The 17,939-nt window shown below is 40.3% G+C and overlaps 1 protein-coding gene across 3 annotated transcripts in view; it reads left to right on the top strand.

Moving 5' to 3' along the window:
• SLC38A4 (solute carrier family 38 member 4) overlaps positions 1-17,939 on the top strand; it is a 65,203-nt gene that overhangs the window by 25,970 nt on the left and 21,294 nt on the right. For 2 of the 3 annotated variants that reach the window (XM_045801210.2, XM_087855796.1), the window contains exons 2-4: positions 12,046-12,277; positions 16,149-16,239; positions 16,738-16,853. In XM_045801210.2, the coding sequence (XP_045657166.1) occupies positions 12,159-12,277; positions 16,149-16,239; positions 16,738-16,853 (326 nt within the window). In that variant the 5' untranslated portion in view covers positions 12,046-12,158. Of the gene's footprint in view, positions 1-1,097; positions 1,210-12,045; positions 12,278-16,148; positions 16,240-16,737; positions 16,854-17,939 lie in introns of those variants that run through there. The other variant, XM_045801209.2, reaches the window with a different exon arrangement.

Here is a 17,939-nt window from a genome sequence, read left to right as displayed (position 1 = left end):
TCAGACAATAATTTTCATCCAATAAAAGACAAATCTATAGAATAATTTTGAAAAATAAAGAACAAGCTAGCTAAGAGACAAATACAAGCAAATATACCATATAAAAGTTAGTAGACCAAATGGGCACATTTGAAAAGAAAATAAGAAATGGGTCAATGGACATTTTACTTAATATTTAATGCTTTGCATCAGCTTAAGAATTTCTTACTCAAAGAACAATGTTTAGTTGTGTTTTTTTGGAAATTGGGAGTTGACTCACCTGTTGTAATCCAGCATTTCTTCTGATTGGTCATCAGATTGTTCACTCGTGTCATAAATATTTAAAAGGCAAAGAACCCTTAATTCTGGATTGATTTTTAATCTTTTTCTCACCCCACTGATACATTTTCATAACAGAATAAATTATATGCCAACGCATTTTAACCCCTTCTCTGATGTTTGGAAAGCCACGTAGATTTCTTTGAAAAAGATAAGTGTTCATTTAGAAATTCTTTAAAAACTCCAAACAGCGTGTTGCTTACTCAGCACAGTGCCTTTGGAAAGGTAGCAGAGCTGGATAGGATGGACGATTTCCATTCTTGCGGTACCTTGAGGAGCGGTGCCATTTGTGAGTATCTGTCATTCCATAAAATTTCCTCTGAATAAGCCAGCAATTCAAAGGAAAATAACGTTTCTTCTCTGTAATTAATATTTTCTATACATTCTGATTATGTTTCATTAAACAATCTGACTCCATAAGTATTATTGTTATCGTATTATTATACTTTGCCTTCAGGTCATAAATCTATGTTTTATGTTAATGAAGAAATGTTAGAAACGCTAATTTTCTAAAAGCTTTATCAACCAATGCATAGCATCTGGATACAGAAGAATACCAATCAAGATAAAGCTTTCAGTAAGTGAGTATTTTGCTGTATAAAAGCCAAAATTCTAAAAACAAATAGAAATTGGTGTAACCGATGTTTAATCCAAATGTACAACAGTAAACTGACTTAGCTTCTCTTTTTTTTAGAAGAGCTGACGCAAGTTGGACAGAGGGAGGTGTTGGGGCAAGGTAGTGGTGGTGTGATTGGCTTGTCTCATTCACGCCCACTGGTCTTTAAATCATTGTCTCGATCCCCAAAGGTTCATATAAGTCAACACTCCTCCAGGGGTCTGCCATTCCAAACAATTCCAGAAAGATTGCACAGGACTGGGTAAATAATTAAGGTAAAGCTCTTTTTACGTTAATAGTTGCAGAGTTAAAATAATGCTTCCTTTCTTCCTTTTATGGTGTAGCGTGTTTATTTATTACAAGTTAAATGTTTGAAATTTTTTCTCATTTTAACAAAGATAAATTAGGTGTAATGTCAGACATTGAAACTATTATCCCAGGCCTTGATTGCAGCTTTCTTTTGCAGATAATTTTAGGTTTGAGCATACAATTAGGACAGTGGATAACAGAAAAGGGAAATGTAGCAAAAAAAAAAAAAAGGTAGGTAGGTAACAAGTATTTAGTTATTTACATCTCCTGGTTAATCACTGAGTAGAGTGGAAATAATTTGTCTTAGAAAAAATATGAGGTTTTAGAAGTACATTCTCAATGCTATAACATTAAAGATTTTTTTAATCTTGAAAACAAAAATACCCGCAAAAACAAACCAAAGGAGGAATATCCCATGACTGCAGCAGATATGAACGGCTAAGAGTTTGGGCTGCATCATTATCAAATGAAAAAGAAAACAGAGTTGTGATTTACCTTATCTATGTATGTGTCCATCTTAATGAGTATTTTTAGAGTAAATTTACTAGAAGAAACTGGGAAATTGAATAGAATAGAAACATAGCTTTAGATTTGGAAGGACTAGGATCAGTTATCTAAAAAGAGAGCTGTACTCCTCAAATTTATCAATTAGATGAGGGAGAATTCTCGGTGGATTTGTGTATCCCCATATTTTGTATATCTTACAGAGCACATAGTCATAGCCTAAGAAGTATATCAGTAAGATTTAAGTACTGAGAAATGTAGTTTTGAGGACTAAACTCTTGAGTTTTCTATAACTATGTTACACAGGATACTTTGTAGGCTACTAAAGTTCTTTTTTTTTTTTTTAAAGATTTTATTTATTTATTTGACAGAGAGAGAGACAGCCAGTGAGAGAGGGAACACAAGCAGGGGCAGTGGGAGAGGAAGAAGCAGGCTCACAGCAGAAGAGCCTGATGTGGGGCTCGATCCCAGAACGCCGGGATCACGCCCTGAGCTGAAGGCAGCCGCTTAACCGCTGTGCCACCCAGGCGCCCCACTAAAGTTCTTTTTAACATATGAGTTACTTCAGAGAAAATAAAATAATTTATTTTCAAAAAAAAAAAAATTCCTCCGGAGGTGGTCCCGTATCTATTATACGGAATGTAGACCTTTTGGAATTAACTGCATCCACAATTCAGGTTCCTAAATATCGTGCTTCAATACATGAAGCATGAAGAGTTCACTATGATAATATCCTACATGGTACATATTTTTCTGCATTTCTAGAAACTACTATTTGGGAAAATAAGAACTGAAATTTATGCGTGAATTAAGATGTTTCTCAGTGTTTAAGATGACTAGAGAATCTAGGTCACCTTCTAAGAGCAGAGCTAGAAATGTTATTTTGCTTATATTGTATTTTGGCCTTTATATTATAGTTTATTATATTATATTTGAGCCTGTATACCTCATCAAATGGCTGCTATAACTCTTATATTAGCAAGCATTTAATAATCATAGTAAAAGGAAAAGACCTCAACATAGGGTTATTTCCTTTAACTCTTCCAGTTCTCCCTAGATATTATTTCCAAGGTGTGTCTGAGTACAGGAAAGGAATGGAGATGCTGGGGTATTAGCACCAGCACTAGCAAGTAGTCAATAAATACAGTTTTGCTGTCATTAGCAGTTCTTCTAAGATGTACTTCAGACTGAATGATACTGAATGTTTTTATGGAAGCTAATTGTGAAGACTCACGCCACAGACTAACAAGCCGTCTGACTCTCGATGAGCAACTAGAAGGGCATTGTTGGGGAAATTGTTTACAAGAATTTAATATAAAGGTAATATTAGATTGACTTCATTGTGAAAGCTATTCACAATGAAAGGTGTTCATTTACCTAAGGGGCATTTGGGATGTGGATTTAAGTCGGTTCCTTGGATGCAGAGAGCATTTGGCTTTTAGAAGTTGTATGACCAGCTACTTCCCACTTGCTCAACCAAAAGGTAAATGACATGGGAGGCGATCTGCTAACTAAGCCTAGATTGCAGAGTAGACTCGTCAGAAATAGGCTGGCACGGAAGACAAGACAGCCCAGAATGGTGGGAAATGCTCTGCCAATGTCAGCTCCCTCTTCACATTCGCTTATCAGGTAAAATAAATGTTTACAGTCACTAGGGAAGGTCGTAACTTTTGCCTCTTGACTCAAGGACAGTTTTGCTTTCCAAATTTGAGGTCTAACGTTGAACTACCTAAGTAAAACAGAAGTCTGCTTTTCTGAGAATCGCCCATCCTACATTTCTTGAGTACCTATTCAAAGAACAGGACAATGTTAATAACTAGAATTTGACTATACGTTAGGACATTAAGATAGCTCTTAATAAATATGAAGAAACAAAGCCTTCTGACAGTCACAATATTCTAATTACCTTTGTTTCAAGTTCTGATTTTTTTTATCTTCATGAATAAGTGAATTGAAGCAGCAGTGCAGATAACCAGCACACTGAAGATCTCTTGGTGTCACAGAGAAACTTCACGTCATTGAAGAGAAAAGCTAGACTACAGAAAGTTCTGTCACACCAAATTTGCTTTTTCTTTTAGAATAATTTCGAACATTCTTTGGCGAGCAGAGCTGTTCTTGCTCCTGGTAGCCAGAGGGAAACACTTCCATTTCATTTTGAATTATTAACCTTTAAAGGTGTAACAAGAATACATTCTTGTATCTATAAAGGAGAGCACACAGAGATACAACAGTCTTAGGAGAATATAACACCAGGCACTGTGCCGCTTGCTGGGAACACGTAGGGTCTACAAACCCAGCACCCCTCCCACCTTCATGAAGCTCTCTGCCTAGTGGAAGAGACAGTTATTTATCAAATAATCACATAATTTAAAACAGAAGCGCAAAGTGCGATAAGGATGTGAAGGAGAGGAGAATATGATACCAGAGCATATAACGGGGGATCTAGTTTAGATGGGGGGGGCCTCTCCGCCCACTTGGCATTTAAAGATTTTCAGGTTCTTTTTACTGGAGAAGAACGTTCCAGGCAGGGAGAGCAGCATGTTAAAAGGTCCCGAGGTTGCAAGGAGAAATGAAAACAGCCCAGTGTATCCAGTGAGTGCGGGGAGGTGTGGTTCCAGGTGGGCCTAAAGAGCGCGTGTGGATTAAAGTATGTAGAGCCATGGAGAGCCTGAGAGCATATTAGGAAATTTGACTTGATTCTAAAAAGTGATGAGTAATTCATTTTAGGCCTTTAGCAGGTAGTCATTTGGAATAACATATTGGTCATGGAGAGAGAAATAAATGAATTATCTTTAAATGTTGAAAGAAGGATTGATAGGATTTGGTGATGCATCGGATGTGGGTAGGGAGATTCAGGATTGAGAATAAGAGGTGTCAGTGCCTATAGCCAGATTCCCCCCGTGAGCAATTGGGTTAGTGAAGGTGCTGTGTACTGAGATGGGGAGCAGTAGAAGAATCTCTGCCTATGAAAATTTTATTCTATAATAATGTGGCATGTCATGTATCACATATATTACATGTAATATATTAAATTTTTCAACCAAGGTATATGCCAATATCATTCTTTCCTAGCCTACCCATGCAAAGATTCATTGATTATTCATCAAGTAGTTATTTAGAGAAAAAAAGTAAAAATGTAAATTATGTTAGACTACTTTGTTCAAAATCTGTTTTTTCTACTAAACAGTTCATCCTGTGCAGGGATTCTGTCTTTTTTTTCTTTTTTAAAAGATTTTATTTATTTATTTTTTATTTATCAGAAAGAGAGCATGAGTGGGGGGAAGGGCAGAGGAAGAGGGAGAGAGAATCTCAAGCAAACTCCGTGCTGAGAATGGAGCCCGACATGGGGCTCAATCTCCCGACTCCAAGATCGTGACCTGAGCCGAAAGCAAGAGTCAAATGCTGAACCAACTGAGCCACCCAGGGGCCCCATGGGATTCTGTCTTAGTCATGCTTTCTCTTTCATCGTTTGACTCGTATTTCATTTTCAGTATTTGTTGAATGAATAAATACCATCTGTAAAATTCTTCCACACTGAAGTATAATCATGTTAATATATTTTAATAATTATGATATGGTCTGAATATTTCAAGGTATGTACTTTGTGCTGCAGGCAAATGATGCAGAATGTCTAGTTGCCCATAATGTTCTAACTCTTTTTAAATTTTGTTTTCACCATTGTTTCCTTAAAATAGGTCAACAATAGAATCTTCAGAGCTAAAGATATAAACTGTGAAAACGTGTGCTAGCTTTTATGAGAAGATGACACTTGGCCAGGGCCAAAATTAGGATTTGGGGGCCGGGATCTTAAATCACCGTTTCATACTTCATGGGCTATGTCATGTCATTGTCGAAAGAGAAAGTAATGTTTTATATCTGGTATAAATAGCATGAGATTAGGTCTCAATTTCCTTATTCAGGAAGCCTACCTACCTTGCTTACGTTTTTTGTGAATTTTGAGAAATGTTAAGTCCTCTTTTATAAAAACTGTAGATATACACATAAAATACTATGTATGTTTGCTTGCAGACAAAGACAGCTGTTAAATTCTGATTATTAAAAGAAAGAGGGGGGCTGCCTGTGTGGTTCAGTCAGTTAAGTGTCTGACTTCAGCTCAATGTCATGATCTCGAGGTCCTGGGATTGAGCCCCGCACTGGGCTCCCTGCTCAGTGGAGAGTCTGCTCTCTCCTCCTCCCTCTGCCTACTGCCCTCCCTGCTTGTGTGCTCTCTCTCTCAAATAAATAAAATCTTTTAAAAAATATATCATTTAAATCCTCACAATACTGCTTTGTGGTAAATGATATTACCCTCATTTTACATATGGTAAGACAGAAAAGTCCAGAAGTTAATTTGGCCCAGATTTATACCCTGTTATATTTATCATCAGAGCCAGTGTTTCTGTTCTGTATCTGGGCTTTAGTTCTCAGCAGAACTGAGATGGCATAGCAAGGAGGCTACTTTACTTCTCTGTGTCTCCATGACTTCATTTGTAAAATGGGAATAAGAACCAAAATTGTACCTATCTCGGAGGGCTGCTGTGAGGATTAAATGAGTTAATGGATGTCAAGTCTGTATCAGTTTCTGACATGTAGTACGTGCCACCATGTTGGATATACTTTTTATATATATCCAGGATATATACCAGGTTAGCATGGCTTATTACAAATGAAATCAGTGAGTTTCCTTTGAGTTAAGTGCTAAGTGAAATGGAATTTAACTGAAGCCCCCAGGCCTACTGCCATGTATATTCCTGTAACCCCCTAAACAGGTCGACTAAGTAAGGCATGGAACACAGAGCATTCCAGGCACTGTGGCTCAGATGTGCAAATAGCCTGAGGTGGTAGAGAACCCGGGGAGTTCCTGGAATTGCAAGAGGGCTAGTGTAGCTAGAATACTGAGCTGGGAAGGAGAGGAGACCAGAGAATACGGTGAACCACCCAGAACCTCATGGGCATGTTGAGAAGTTAGACTTTCTCTTAAAAACAAGGGGAAGGCATGAAAGAGTTTTATGCAAATAAATATGACCTAAGATGTCTTTTCAAAGGATCATTCTGAAAAATAAGATAAAATAAAATAAAATAAAGGATCATTCTGGCTGTTGTGCAAGAAGTGAATTGCGGGGGAGGAGAAGCAAGTGAGGATTCAAGGACACGGATTAGGTTTGTTGCAGTTGACAGGGTAAGAGAAAAGATGGTAGCTTGGACAAGAATGATGGTGGGAGAAATGGAAACTACTAGATTAACTTGAGAATATACGTTGACTAGTTGTAAAATCAACCAGACTTTGTAAAGGACTGGATGTGTGGCGGGGCGGGGGGGGGGCTAAGAAAGGAAAATTTATAATAGAAGATTTATGCTTCTGGTTTGAGTAACCAGATAAATGGTAACAATATTCTTTGGATAGGAAACATTGGAAGAAGAGGAAACTGTTACAAGTTAGACTTTGGACACACTGAACGTAAACTGCCTTTGAGATGTGCAAGTATATACATCCGTCAGGAGGCTGGACATAGGCAGCGGGAGATCACAGGAGAGGCCTGGCCCAGAGACGGACCTTGGGATATGAAGTCTTGGGAGTCAATGGGAAGAATGGAGAATTGGGACCTCGTGTTGAGGAATTCAAGCAATGAAGCTTTAAACAAAATAATACTTTTTAAAAGAAAAAAACCCAAAAGTTCTGAAAAATAATAGCAATGTTACTAATAAACACAAGTTTGGAAGAATTCCTAGAAGCCAGAAAGCAGATAGCACCAGAAAATCTGTGAAAGAAAAGTAACCAGGGTAAACCAGGGTAAACAATTTACAGGGTGAGTGGGCTTTTTTCAGAACGAGCCTGGCAGCTGCTCCAAGCGAAATCAACGTATACAAAGAGAAGGTGTGGATCACAGGCCACCAATGGCCAGCAAGGAACCTCAGTTTGGGCATTTCCGTCTGTTTGGGCTGCCACCTTTGCCCAAAGGTTAAGGCTGTGATCTAGTCTGTAAAGAAAGCCCGACTACAAAAAAAAAGCCCCTGGGGCCTCCACCACAGACAGAGAGGGATTACAAGCAGGAATGGAAGCTTCACCCAAAAGGAAAACACATGACAGCCTTTTGCTCCCATAGAAGCCTCCCCGAGAGCGCCGGCTGCGTCCGGAGCGGCGTTCTCCAGAATGCTCCACACGTAGACGTCTGCAGAGAAGCCGCTTACGGGAACGCAAGGGAGCAGCAACCCATGAATGAGATAGGCCTGCAAAGTTTAAGAGAAACCCCCGAGTACCTCCTGGCTAAGTAACCACCATACTCTTCACTTATAAAGATGAACAGACAACCTAGGATCACTAAGAATTTAAACCAGCGAGCAAGAGAGGGACCAAGATGAACAAACACAATTCACTCCAGGAAAAAAATACATAATTCAGGGAACAAAAGGAGCTTTTGAAAACTTCTAGTCAGTGTCCTTAGATTTGAGAAAATACTGCCTCTGTAAAACAAACAAAAAGGGTGAGATGAAAAAAGAGGGAGAAGATGAAGACCAAATTATTACAAATTAAAAACATGATTGTGAAAAATAATTAGTGGATGCGTTGAAAAATAAGATAGATATAGCTTAAAAGTAAACTGTGTTGGGGCGCCTGGGTGGCGCAGCGGTTAAGCGTCTGCCTTCGGCTCAGGGCGTGATCCCGGCGTGATGGGATCGAGCCCCACATCAGGCTCCTCCGCTATGAGCCTGCTTCTTCCTCTCCCACTCCCCCTGCTTGTGTTCCATCTCTCGCTGGCTGTCTCTATCTCTGTCGAATAAATAAATAAAATCTTTAAAAAAAAAAAAAGTAAACCGTGTTATACAATGGAATACTATTCAGCCATAAAAAGAGGGAAATCTTGCCATTTGCAATGACACGGATGGAGCTAGAGTATTCTGCTAAATGAAATAAATCAGTCCGAGAAAAACACACATCATGTGTTTCTGCACATGATTTCACTCGTGTAGAATTTAAGAAACAAAACAAAAGAACAAAGAAAAAAAAGAGAGAGAGAGACAAGCCAAGAAACAGACTCTCAACTATAGAGAACAAACTGGTGGTTACCAGAGGGGGGGTGAAATGGGACGAAGGAGGGCACTTGTCCTGACGAGCACTGGCTGATGTACGGACGTGCCGAATCACCATATTGTACACCTGAAACTAATACTCTACTGCATGTTATCTCACTGGAATTTAAATAAAAACTTAAAAAGCAAAGTAAACTACCTTCTTCTACTCTACTCAATACTTCAAGCAAAGTTTGGGGCAAAGTAAAGCATTTTTCCAACATGAAACAACTCAGAAATTCTGTTTACAAACATGGTCACATTTTGTGAAAAGAGTTATTCAAGGTGGATTCCAGCACGATGCAAAATGAATTGAAGGAGGAAGCTGGACTGGTGCTCAGAAGACACTGGCAGCTGAGTGAGACCCAGAGGGTGGAGGAGGAAACCATTCAGAAAGTAAAAGGATGGAAAATTCACTTGCAAAATTTTACTAACAGAGGACTTCTAGATCATTTATTAGGTAGCCCAATATACCACTTGGCTCTTTGGAGCATACCATTTACATAATCATAATGTTGTCAAAGCGATTGTTGGTTTTTAGTGTCCAAAACCGACCTATAGAAAATTATAAGCGACTTCATTGTTTTACAGACTAGTATGAAAGTATTATGAATCTCAACGTTGTGAAAGTATTTCATTAACTAAAACAATTAGCAGCTTGTGAGAAGGACGGATAGAGGGAAGTATGCTAATTTCCTCATCTGTCATATGTACAAGTCTAGAATTGATAAACCATGTCAGAGAAGTTTTAGTGAATAATTTAAATTTAGGATAACTAACTAAAGAACTAAAAATAGAAACATTCATAGTTCCTGCTCTTGGGTGAGACTGGTCTGTGTGATGGATAGGAGAAACTTTTTTTACTCATTTAATGGAACTTTCTATTTTTTCTTTAACCATATGCATATCTTCTATTCTCTCTGTTGGCTTTTATAATTTTTCTCTTTCTCTTTATCATATTTATTAATGAATATATTATATTCATTTTTATTCCTTCTGCTTGAAATACTGTGTGCTTTTTTTTAAATCCTGAGAGCTACTATCCTTTTTTTTTTTTTTTTTTGGTTCTGGACAATTCTCTGCCATTATGTCTTTCTATTTTGCTTCTCCATGGCCTCATACTTTTCTCATATTAGGAGGGCAAGTGGAATATGTTAGACTTCTTATTCTTGCTTCCCCCACCATGTCTCTTAACTTCATGTTTGTCTTTCTTTACCTATTTGTGATATAATTTGAGTGACTTCCATGGATCTTTCAGTTTCATAGTCACAAAAATAGTCCCTTCAAAGTCCCTTCAGCTGAGTTCTCTTTATTTTGATGACTTTTTTTTTTTAATTTTTAGAATTCCTTTTTGGCTTTTTTCCAAACCAGCCTGACCATCTTTTACCCTGTTCTTATTTTATGGATGTTATTTCTTATTTTGAACATTCCTATTAGTTTTTATTATACAGTTTTAAAGTCCCTTTCATAAGTCAAGCAGAGAAAGACAACTATCATGATTTCTCTCATCTATGGAACATAAGAACTAGGAAGATCGGTAGGGGAAGAAAGGGATAAAGAAAGGGGGGGTAATCAGAAGGGGGAATGAAACATGAGAGACTATGGACTATGAGAAACAAACTGAGGGCCTCAGAGGGGAGGGGGGTGGGGGAATGGGATAGACCGGTGATGGGTAGTAAGGAGGGCACGTATTGCATGGTGCACTGGCTGTTATACGCAACTAATGAATCATCGAGCCTTACATCGGAAACTGGGGATGTACTGTATGGTGACTAACATAATATAATAAAAAATCATTAATTAAAAAAAATAAAAATAAAAAAATAAAGGCCCTTTCAGATTGCTTTGCTAGCTCTGGTTACTCAGGTATGAATCTGCTTTCTCATGCTTACTGACACTCATCTTGAGTTTCCATGTGTGTTCTGTGGCTTTTGTACTTTGGGGTTGTGAACTCGCAAGTGTGAGTTGCCTTCCACAGATGTGCTTCCTCGGGCGCCGGACTGCCGAGACATTCCCCTGTGCTTGCTTTGTATTTGTCAGGGGACTTTCGGATTTTTTGAGTTCTGGAACAGTTTTTATGTTAGTTTCTGTGCTCGGGATTTTCTTCCCAAACGGGTAGTGCATATTCCAGAACCACACCTTCCAAGCGTGATATAGTATTTCTCCCGCTATAACAGTTCAACAAGAATTGACTGATTCTAACGGTAAAATTTTAGAAGAAATTGTATCAACAACGCATGATGGATTCATAGCCTTTTTTTTTTTAAAACACAATGCCAGTCCACCCCTTTTCATGTTATAGTTGAGGAAATGAGGTTTAAAAAAAAAAAAGTGTGCCTGGGTGGCTCAGTCGGTTAAGCGTCTGCCTTCAGCTCAGGTCATGATCCCCGGGTCCTGGGATCGAGTCCCATATCGGGCTCTTGTTTCAGTGGGGGAGCCTGCTTCTCCCTCTGCCTCGTGCTCGCTCTCTTTCTTTCTCTCTCTTGCTCTCTCTCAGAAAAATAAATAAATAAAATGTTAAAACAAAAAGTTAACTTGTGCTGGGATCTGATGACTTAAAGGCAGAGCAGAACCTAAAAGCTGAGTCTCTTTGTTGTTAAAATGCATTTTATAGGGATGGTGACAGATGCTGATTCAGAGATAAACCCGTACTTCCTTTTGTTATGTTCTTAGCTTTAGCCTCATGATGCGGGGGCCTGGAACGCAGCTCCCTTAGCGTGATCCTACCCTGCGTTGCATATTGTCGGGCGTTCTGGTGATGTGAACTCTTTCATACCCGATTAGCAAACTCAAGCAGTAACTTTCTTATCCTACCGCTAGTAGAGACAGCGTTAGATTCTGCCTTGTCAGGTCTTTGTCAACAACTTTTGTCTTTCTTTTAAAATCAGGCAATTTGCTCACAAATAAGAAATCTTCTTGAAGATGGCTGCCAGGTCTTTTTTTTTCTTTTTTTTTCCCACAGTGACTAGCAAAGCACCTGCCGTATTCATGTACATAGGCGCTCTATAAATATCCGCTGATTTAGCCATTTATTAATGACTTTCCTTCTTCTCTTTGATTTTTCATTTTTGTATTGGGTAAAGGAAACTTGCCAGACATAAATTTATAGGACATTTTCAGGAGTGTACTTTCTTTCCATGTTTCTATAGAGATCATACCCAAGGTAGGTAATTCGCATTCATTAATCTAATTTAAAGAAAATTGTGATTTGTTTCGTGCTCTGCTTGCAGAAAAGCGTGTTCCGAACACCAACCTGAAGTGGAAGAGAGCCTGAGGCGGAAGGTGCAGGATACTGTTTACACTGAAGGAGCTTGTGTGTGGACAAGAGGCGCTGGCAGCTCAAATGGATCCCATGGAGCTGAGAAATGTCAACATCGAACCTGATGACGAGAGCGTCAGTGGAGAAAGTGCTCAAGATAGCTACACCGGGATGGGAAATTTAGAAAAGGCAGCCATGAGCAGGTATGGGATTAAAAATGACCAGGTTCCAGGGGAAAATGTCAGGTTTATGGATGTGAAAAACAAGGTTTTTGTCAGGAAGAATTGGACTCATTACCTATTTGCGAGATGACAATGACATTGATGTTCACACATCAACTCTCTGACCCTGAAGTTCATTATTATGTCATTATTATATGTCAGTCTGATTTAGACTGTGTGTGACTAATGGAGAATTGAGGTTACAGTGTTCTCGTCCCCATTAATATAGAACATTTGAAGTTATATTAACCTATCACTTCTTTCACCTTTTGGACTAGTTTCCCTCAGATTCCTCTTCCTTTGACTGCCCCTTCAATGTTGCTGCATCTCCAGAGTTCTGTAGGGATTCTTTGGTCACCAAAAGTGACCTGTGAGCAAGCTCACTGACAACTCTCACGGTTTCATTCACTGAATGTGTGCCACGTCTTCAGCCTGTTAGACTTCTCAACTTCATTCAGGTCACTCTATCCAGCTGTCTACCACACGTCTCTACGGGTGCCTCATGTGTCTGAATTGCCTCATTTATAAAGTCAAGCTTGTGATGTCTTATACTGAACTCCATTTTTCTCTTCAAAATCTCCTCCTCCTCCAGTAATTGCCATCATGGTAAAAATCACCACTGTCTTGTAGCAACTCAGTCAAAAGACCCTGACTGTCAACCTTGAATCGTCCCTTCCCCCAACCACACATCCAGTGTTTGATTCTATCTGGTTGGTTCCACCTCTTTAATGTTTCAAATCCATCCTCTTGTCTGTACCCATTCGACTGCCATCTTACTCTAGGACCGCATCATCTGTCACCTTCTATTAAAACAGCCCTTCCTGTCCCTTGGTCTCCCTGTCTTATATTTTGCTCCCCTCCAGCTGGCTCTGCACATCCCTGCAGAAGTCATCTTTTACAACTGCAAAGTGACTTGGGTTCCATCCCTTGGTAAAGACTTTCAGTGGCTCCCCGTTAGCTATAAGACAAAGATTAGGCTATACGCTGCTTGGCATGGAAGGCCCTTCATGATCCGTCCCTGACCTGGCTCTCAGGTCCCTCTCTTGCTCTGCTCCCTTTTTGTAGGAAAGCCTTTTTGAGCCTCTCCCAGCTCCCTGCACCATCATTCTTTCTGCTCCATCTGCCTGGAATGCCCTCTTTTTGTGCCACTCATCCACCTTCCCCTTTCTCTACTGATACCATTCATCCTACAAGACAGAGCTCAAAGTCAGAACTCCTGTGAAGCCTTCCGTTGGGTGGAAGTGACCACCCCCTCCTTTGTGTGCCCTCTCTCCTTCCTCATTCCACTACAACAGGTCACTGGCCTCTGTGGTCCCAGCACCTAGCGTACTGCCTGGAACATAGTAGGTGCTCAATAGCCAGTTGATGAAGGAAATTCGTTTCTCACAAAATGGTATATAATACAGATGAGGGATGACTTCAGACATTTAGAAGGAAATGTTTGACCAAATCTAGGCCCGAAGTAGAGAATAGGACCCTCAAACAAGGACATCTCATTGCACTTCACAACATCCCGGAAAGACCACCAGGAGGAAGCCCCGTTCTTCCTCCACGGAGCCATGCGGTCAGCTTTTGTGCCATTGGACCAGAGAGGTGATGGGGATGTGACTCATGGCATTTTCTAGGTTGAACAGCTCTGGAGAAGGCACAGTGTGGCAGGACAGAGGGCTTTGGAATCTGCAGGCCGCCTGAGTTGGCAGGTATTTCTCTTCTTGTGAGCTTCAGTGAGAAATGCAGAACAACACACTGGCCCCTACTTTTCTGAGGATTAATTACGTGAATCCCTCCCTGCAAGATCGCTAATCCCCGGGGAACTTTGTTTCCTTCACCTCCACTTTGTCACCCCTTGTAAATCGACCAACTCTGAGGGCTCTTGTTTCTGAGAAGGATGCTCACAGATACAAACCCTGCAGAGGTGGCTGAGCTGAGGGGACACCATCCCGAGAACAGCCCTACAGGGTCATTCGATTTGGTCCTCTAAAAGCCACAGTGGAAAGACGGGAGTGCTTTCTTTAAGCTTCGTACAATGTGTTCTGGACTGCTTACAGTGACTTAGCTTTTAACTCCTGACTCAGACACAGCTCATCATTTTGCAATTTTATAATCACTTTAAAAAGATGGGTTTTGTTTATGTTTGGTTTGAATTGATCCCTTCCATGTAAACTGTTGGGAAATTGGACATAATTCATTTATTTGGAATCATTACACTTATGTTTTCAATACATGCTGGGTTCAGTATCAAAACATTTAAGACATTCAAAACATTTCTCATATTTTATCCAGTCTTGTCATGTTTTATGATCATTACTCATCTCATGCCAAAAGAAAAACATGCAAATGCCTTGAGAAAGAAAAATGTATTTACTTTCACGTTTTAAATTTTACAAAAACTACTCATGGACTAAAGGATTTTAATTTATTGACTGAGGTAAAAAAATAGAATGTTGGCATTCCAGAGTCTAAATCCAGATGACACTTTTGCTTTCTAATCCTTAGGCCTGTTTTAGGCTTCATTTCATCTTATTTTATCTATTTCCAACTATGAACATTATGTACCAGTCTCCACATAGCAAGTATATTAATTACAGACTATTAAGATAAAGCACAAAAAGGGAACATGGCGTGAGGGGGTTCGTGAAGGGATGGAAGAAAGCATCGACAGGCATTATGCTTCCTAGGAGAAAGAGGAGAATGCTGGGAAACGTTCCTAATTAGTACACAGTGAATACCTGGAGAAGCACATCAGACTTAGTAACTTTGTCTGCTGGTCCCACCTCCACTTCACAAGGTTACTTTGGGAGAGGACGGAAGAACAATGTCCTCTCTTTCTCACAAGATATTGTCAGGATTAGCTTCTGTTATAAAGGATCATTTGTACAGGTCTCCTGTTATTACTGGTCAAGCCTTTGGGACATGTGGTTGTATTAGCTCACCTCCTCAACCCCCTGGCATAGAACTGTAGGACCCGTACAGTGTGACCATGTGTGGTGTCCGGCCCCTGTCCGCGTTGACCACGATCGGTGTTCGCAGATAGCAACGGTGGAAAGCCCTGCTTCCTTCCCGCTCTTCTACCAATTCGTGGGTTTCTTTAACATTTTTCATAGTTCCTCATTGTCTAAATGGCCCAAGCGTATCTTCAGAGTCATGAAAATCTGTACACTCACACACAAAAACAACCGAACACAGCACAGAGCTACCGTTGAACTACCTTCCAGCGAGGGATATGTGAATACACGGTGGGGCCAGGAGAAGCGGAAAACACCAGCTATGGGGTCTTGCCTGGGACCGCAGGGCGCATGGAAGACCCTAGACTTGGAGTCGGGTGGGTGTGGGCATGGTACTTCCCTTTTCTGAGCCAGGGTCGCCTCATCTGTAGAGCGGGGGCATGAAAGTTCCTCTCATAGAGATATTTGAGCATCGAATGAGATGAAGATCACACGTCTAGACATTAATATTTATTGAATTAATGTGATTCTGGTGTGGTAGTAGTGGAGAAAGCTCAGTCACCGCTCTGCACCTTCTCTTTGAGAGGGCTCAAAATGAAAACAAAATGAGCTGCAATTATTCTCTTTTTTTGCACAGTTCATGTGAGAAGAAGAAATGTGGCTTAAAAAAATTATTTTCTTCCTTCATAACTTCTTCTCTCCTTCCCAAAGTATATTCATGAATGGAGCTCAGCTGTTGGTCCGGAAGGAACACTAGTACGAAGGAACAAAAGAAAGAAAGAAGAAGTTCCGAGTACCTTGTTTTTTCCTCCCCGATTCAGTGAGTTAGATTACCTGAAACATAAATATAATTCAGAGCACTTACTTAGATGTTTTTCCTTCATTTTCTTTTTTGTGTGTGCATCCAGTCAATTTACTAATGAAGATGCTGAAAGTCAGAAATTCCTGACAAATGGGTTTTTAGGGGACAAGAAGCTGGCAGATTACAGTGATGAACATGTAAGTCAATCTCTGCTTTGGGGCAGTAAACAGGACCGAGGGTGCTTGGTCTACCGAGGTCTCTGTGGGAAAACAATGTGACTGAAATTTTCCAAGCCTCCATCAGCACATCCTCTGTTTATTCAGGCCCTTACTGGAATAAGGACTTGTTTTTCCTGTTCGCCATATGGCTACATAAATCATTTATGAAATTCATTTGTTTTTTGGAGAAATCATTCTAACCCAAATGTAATCTGCAATCAGACATGCTTTCCCTTCTTTATGTTACCCGACCCGTATTTTCTATTTTTCCCCAAGACCCCTGCTGCAACCAAGCATTCCTTTGAAAATTATATGCTTTTATTGTAGTAACAGCTTTTATTCACTGTGATATTATCTTACTCTTCAATTTTGAACTGTAACCTCTTCCAGTAAAGATAACGTGAGAATAAGAACAATTTGAAAAGGGTTCATCCTTTGGCAAATATTTGCTTAAAATGCGCCCTTTTTTTCTTGAAGCATCCTGGAACCACATCCTTCGGAATGTCTTCATTCAACCTGAGTAACGCCATCATGGGCAGTGGAATCTTGGGCCTGTCCTATGCCATGGCCAACACGGGGATCATACTTTTTATGTAAGTACGTCTGGTTCAAAGCCCATGCACACCTGGTGTTCCCTCAATTAACAATCTCAAGTTTGATCTTTGTGAAGGAATGATCTGAGAAAGTATTAGCATATTCTCTGGCTTCTAGATAAAACAGCAACCTGAGGACTAATCAGAGCAGACTAATCATGGTGCTTGTTCAACCAGCTGCCCCTAACCAGCTGGCAGAAAGTATATGTGCTCAACCACCCAAAGTATTGGAGCAGCCCTACCAGTTTGAAGAAAGCGTTTTACAAAGAGGTTCACTGTAAAAAGATCTTTCCCAGAAGCAGATCCGACTGTATCACACTAAGGAAAAAGATCCCATCCCAAACCAGGCCTACAGAGTCCTGCATGCTGTGGTCCCATCTTGCGCCCTGTCCCCCAGACCCCCTAGATGCCTGATACAATGGGCACACTAGCCTTCTCTCCATCCCAGAAAGTGCCATATTCCCCTCTCACCACAGGGCCTTTGCACATGGTCCTGGGTTTCTTTTCCCTTTCTTCTTCATCTAGTTGACTCCTCATAGCACAGCTCACCCTCACCTGAGTTATGCCTTCTCTGACCTCCATGACTGGGACAAACACCTTATTATACGCTCCCCACAATTTCAGTATTTTAGTGCAGTTGTCTAATTTTTGGTTAGTATCTCTCTCCCTTTCTAGATTATAATCTCCAGAGGCTTGAGCCCATGTCTGTTTTCACTCGCCACATGTCTGTATCCTGAAGACCTAGTACAGTGCTTGGCACAGAAATATTTCCTCAACCTATGTACTCGGTCAAATGCCACCCACGGGCAGCAGGGCCACATAGCTGACCTGGAGGACGGATACCACACCGTCTGTGACGGGCAGCCACAGATGTTTGTGTGCATTACGCACAGCCTGGTATTTTCTAAGACAGTTGGCAGTAGTGGAATTCTTCACAGGAATACAGTCTAATATTAGTCAGGCATCAGCGTGAAGGCAGATCGCCATCCTTAATGCAAGGCTAGAGCATTAAATAGCTGTCTAAGAATGCAATGCTTATGTTATAAATACATGCTATTTATGTTTTGAACATCATTTATGATTAGA

The sequence above is a fragment of the Ursus americanus genome, chromosome 25, assembly GCF_024610735.1.
Source record: "Ursus americanus isolate L20-20 chromosome 25, mUrsAme1.1.p, whole genome shotgun sequence".
NCBI lineage: Eukaryota > Metazoa > Chordata > Mammalia > Carnivora > Ursidae > Ursus > Ursus americanus.
The sequence above is the reverse complement of the archived record's forward strand: the minus strand, read 5'-3'. Positions and strand labels throughout refer to the sequence as shown.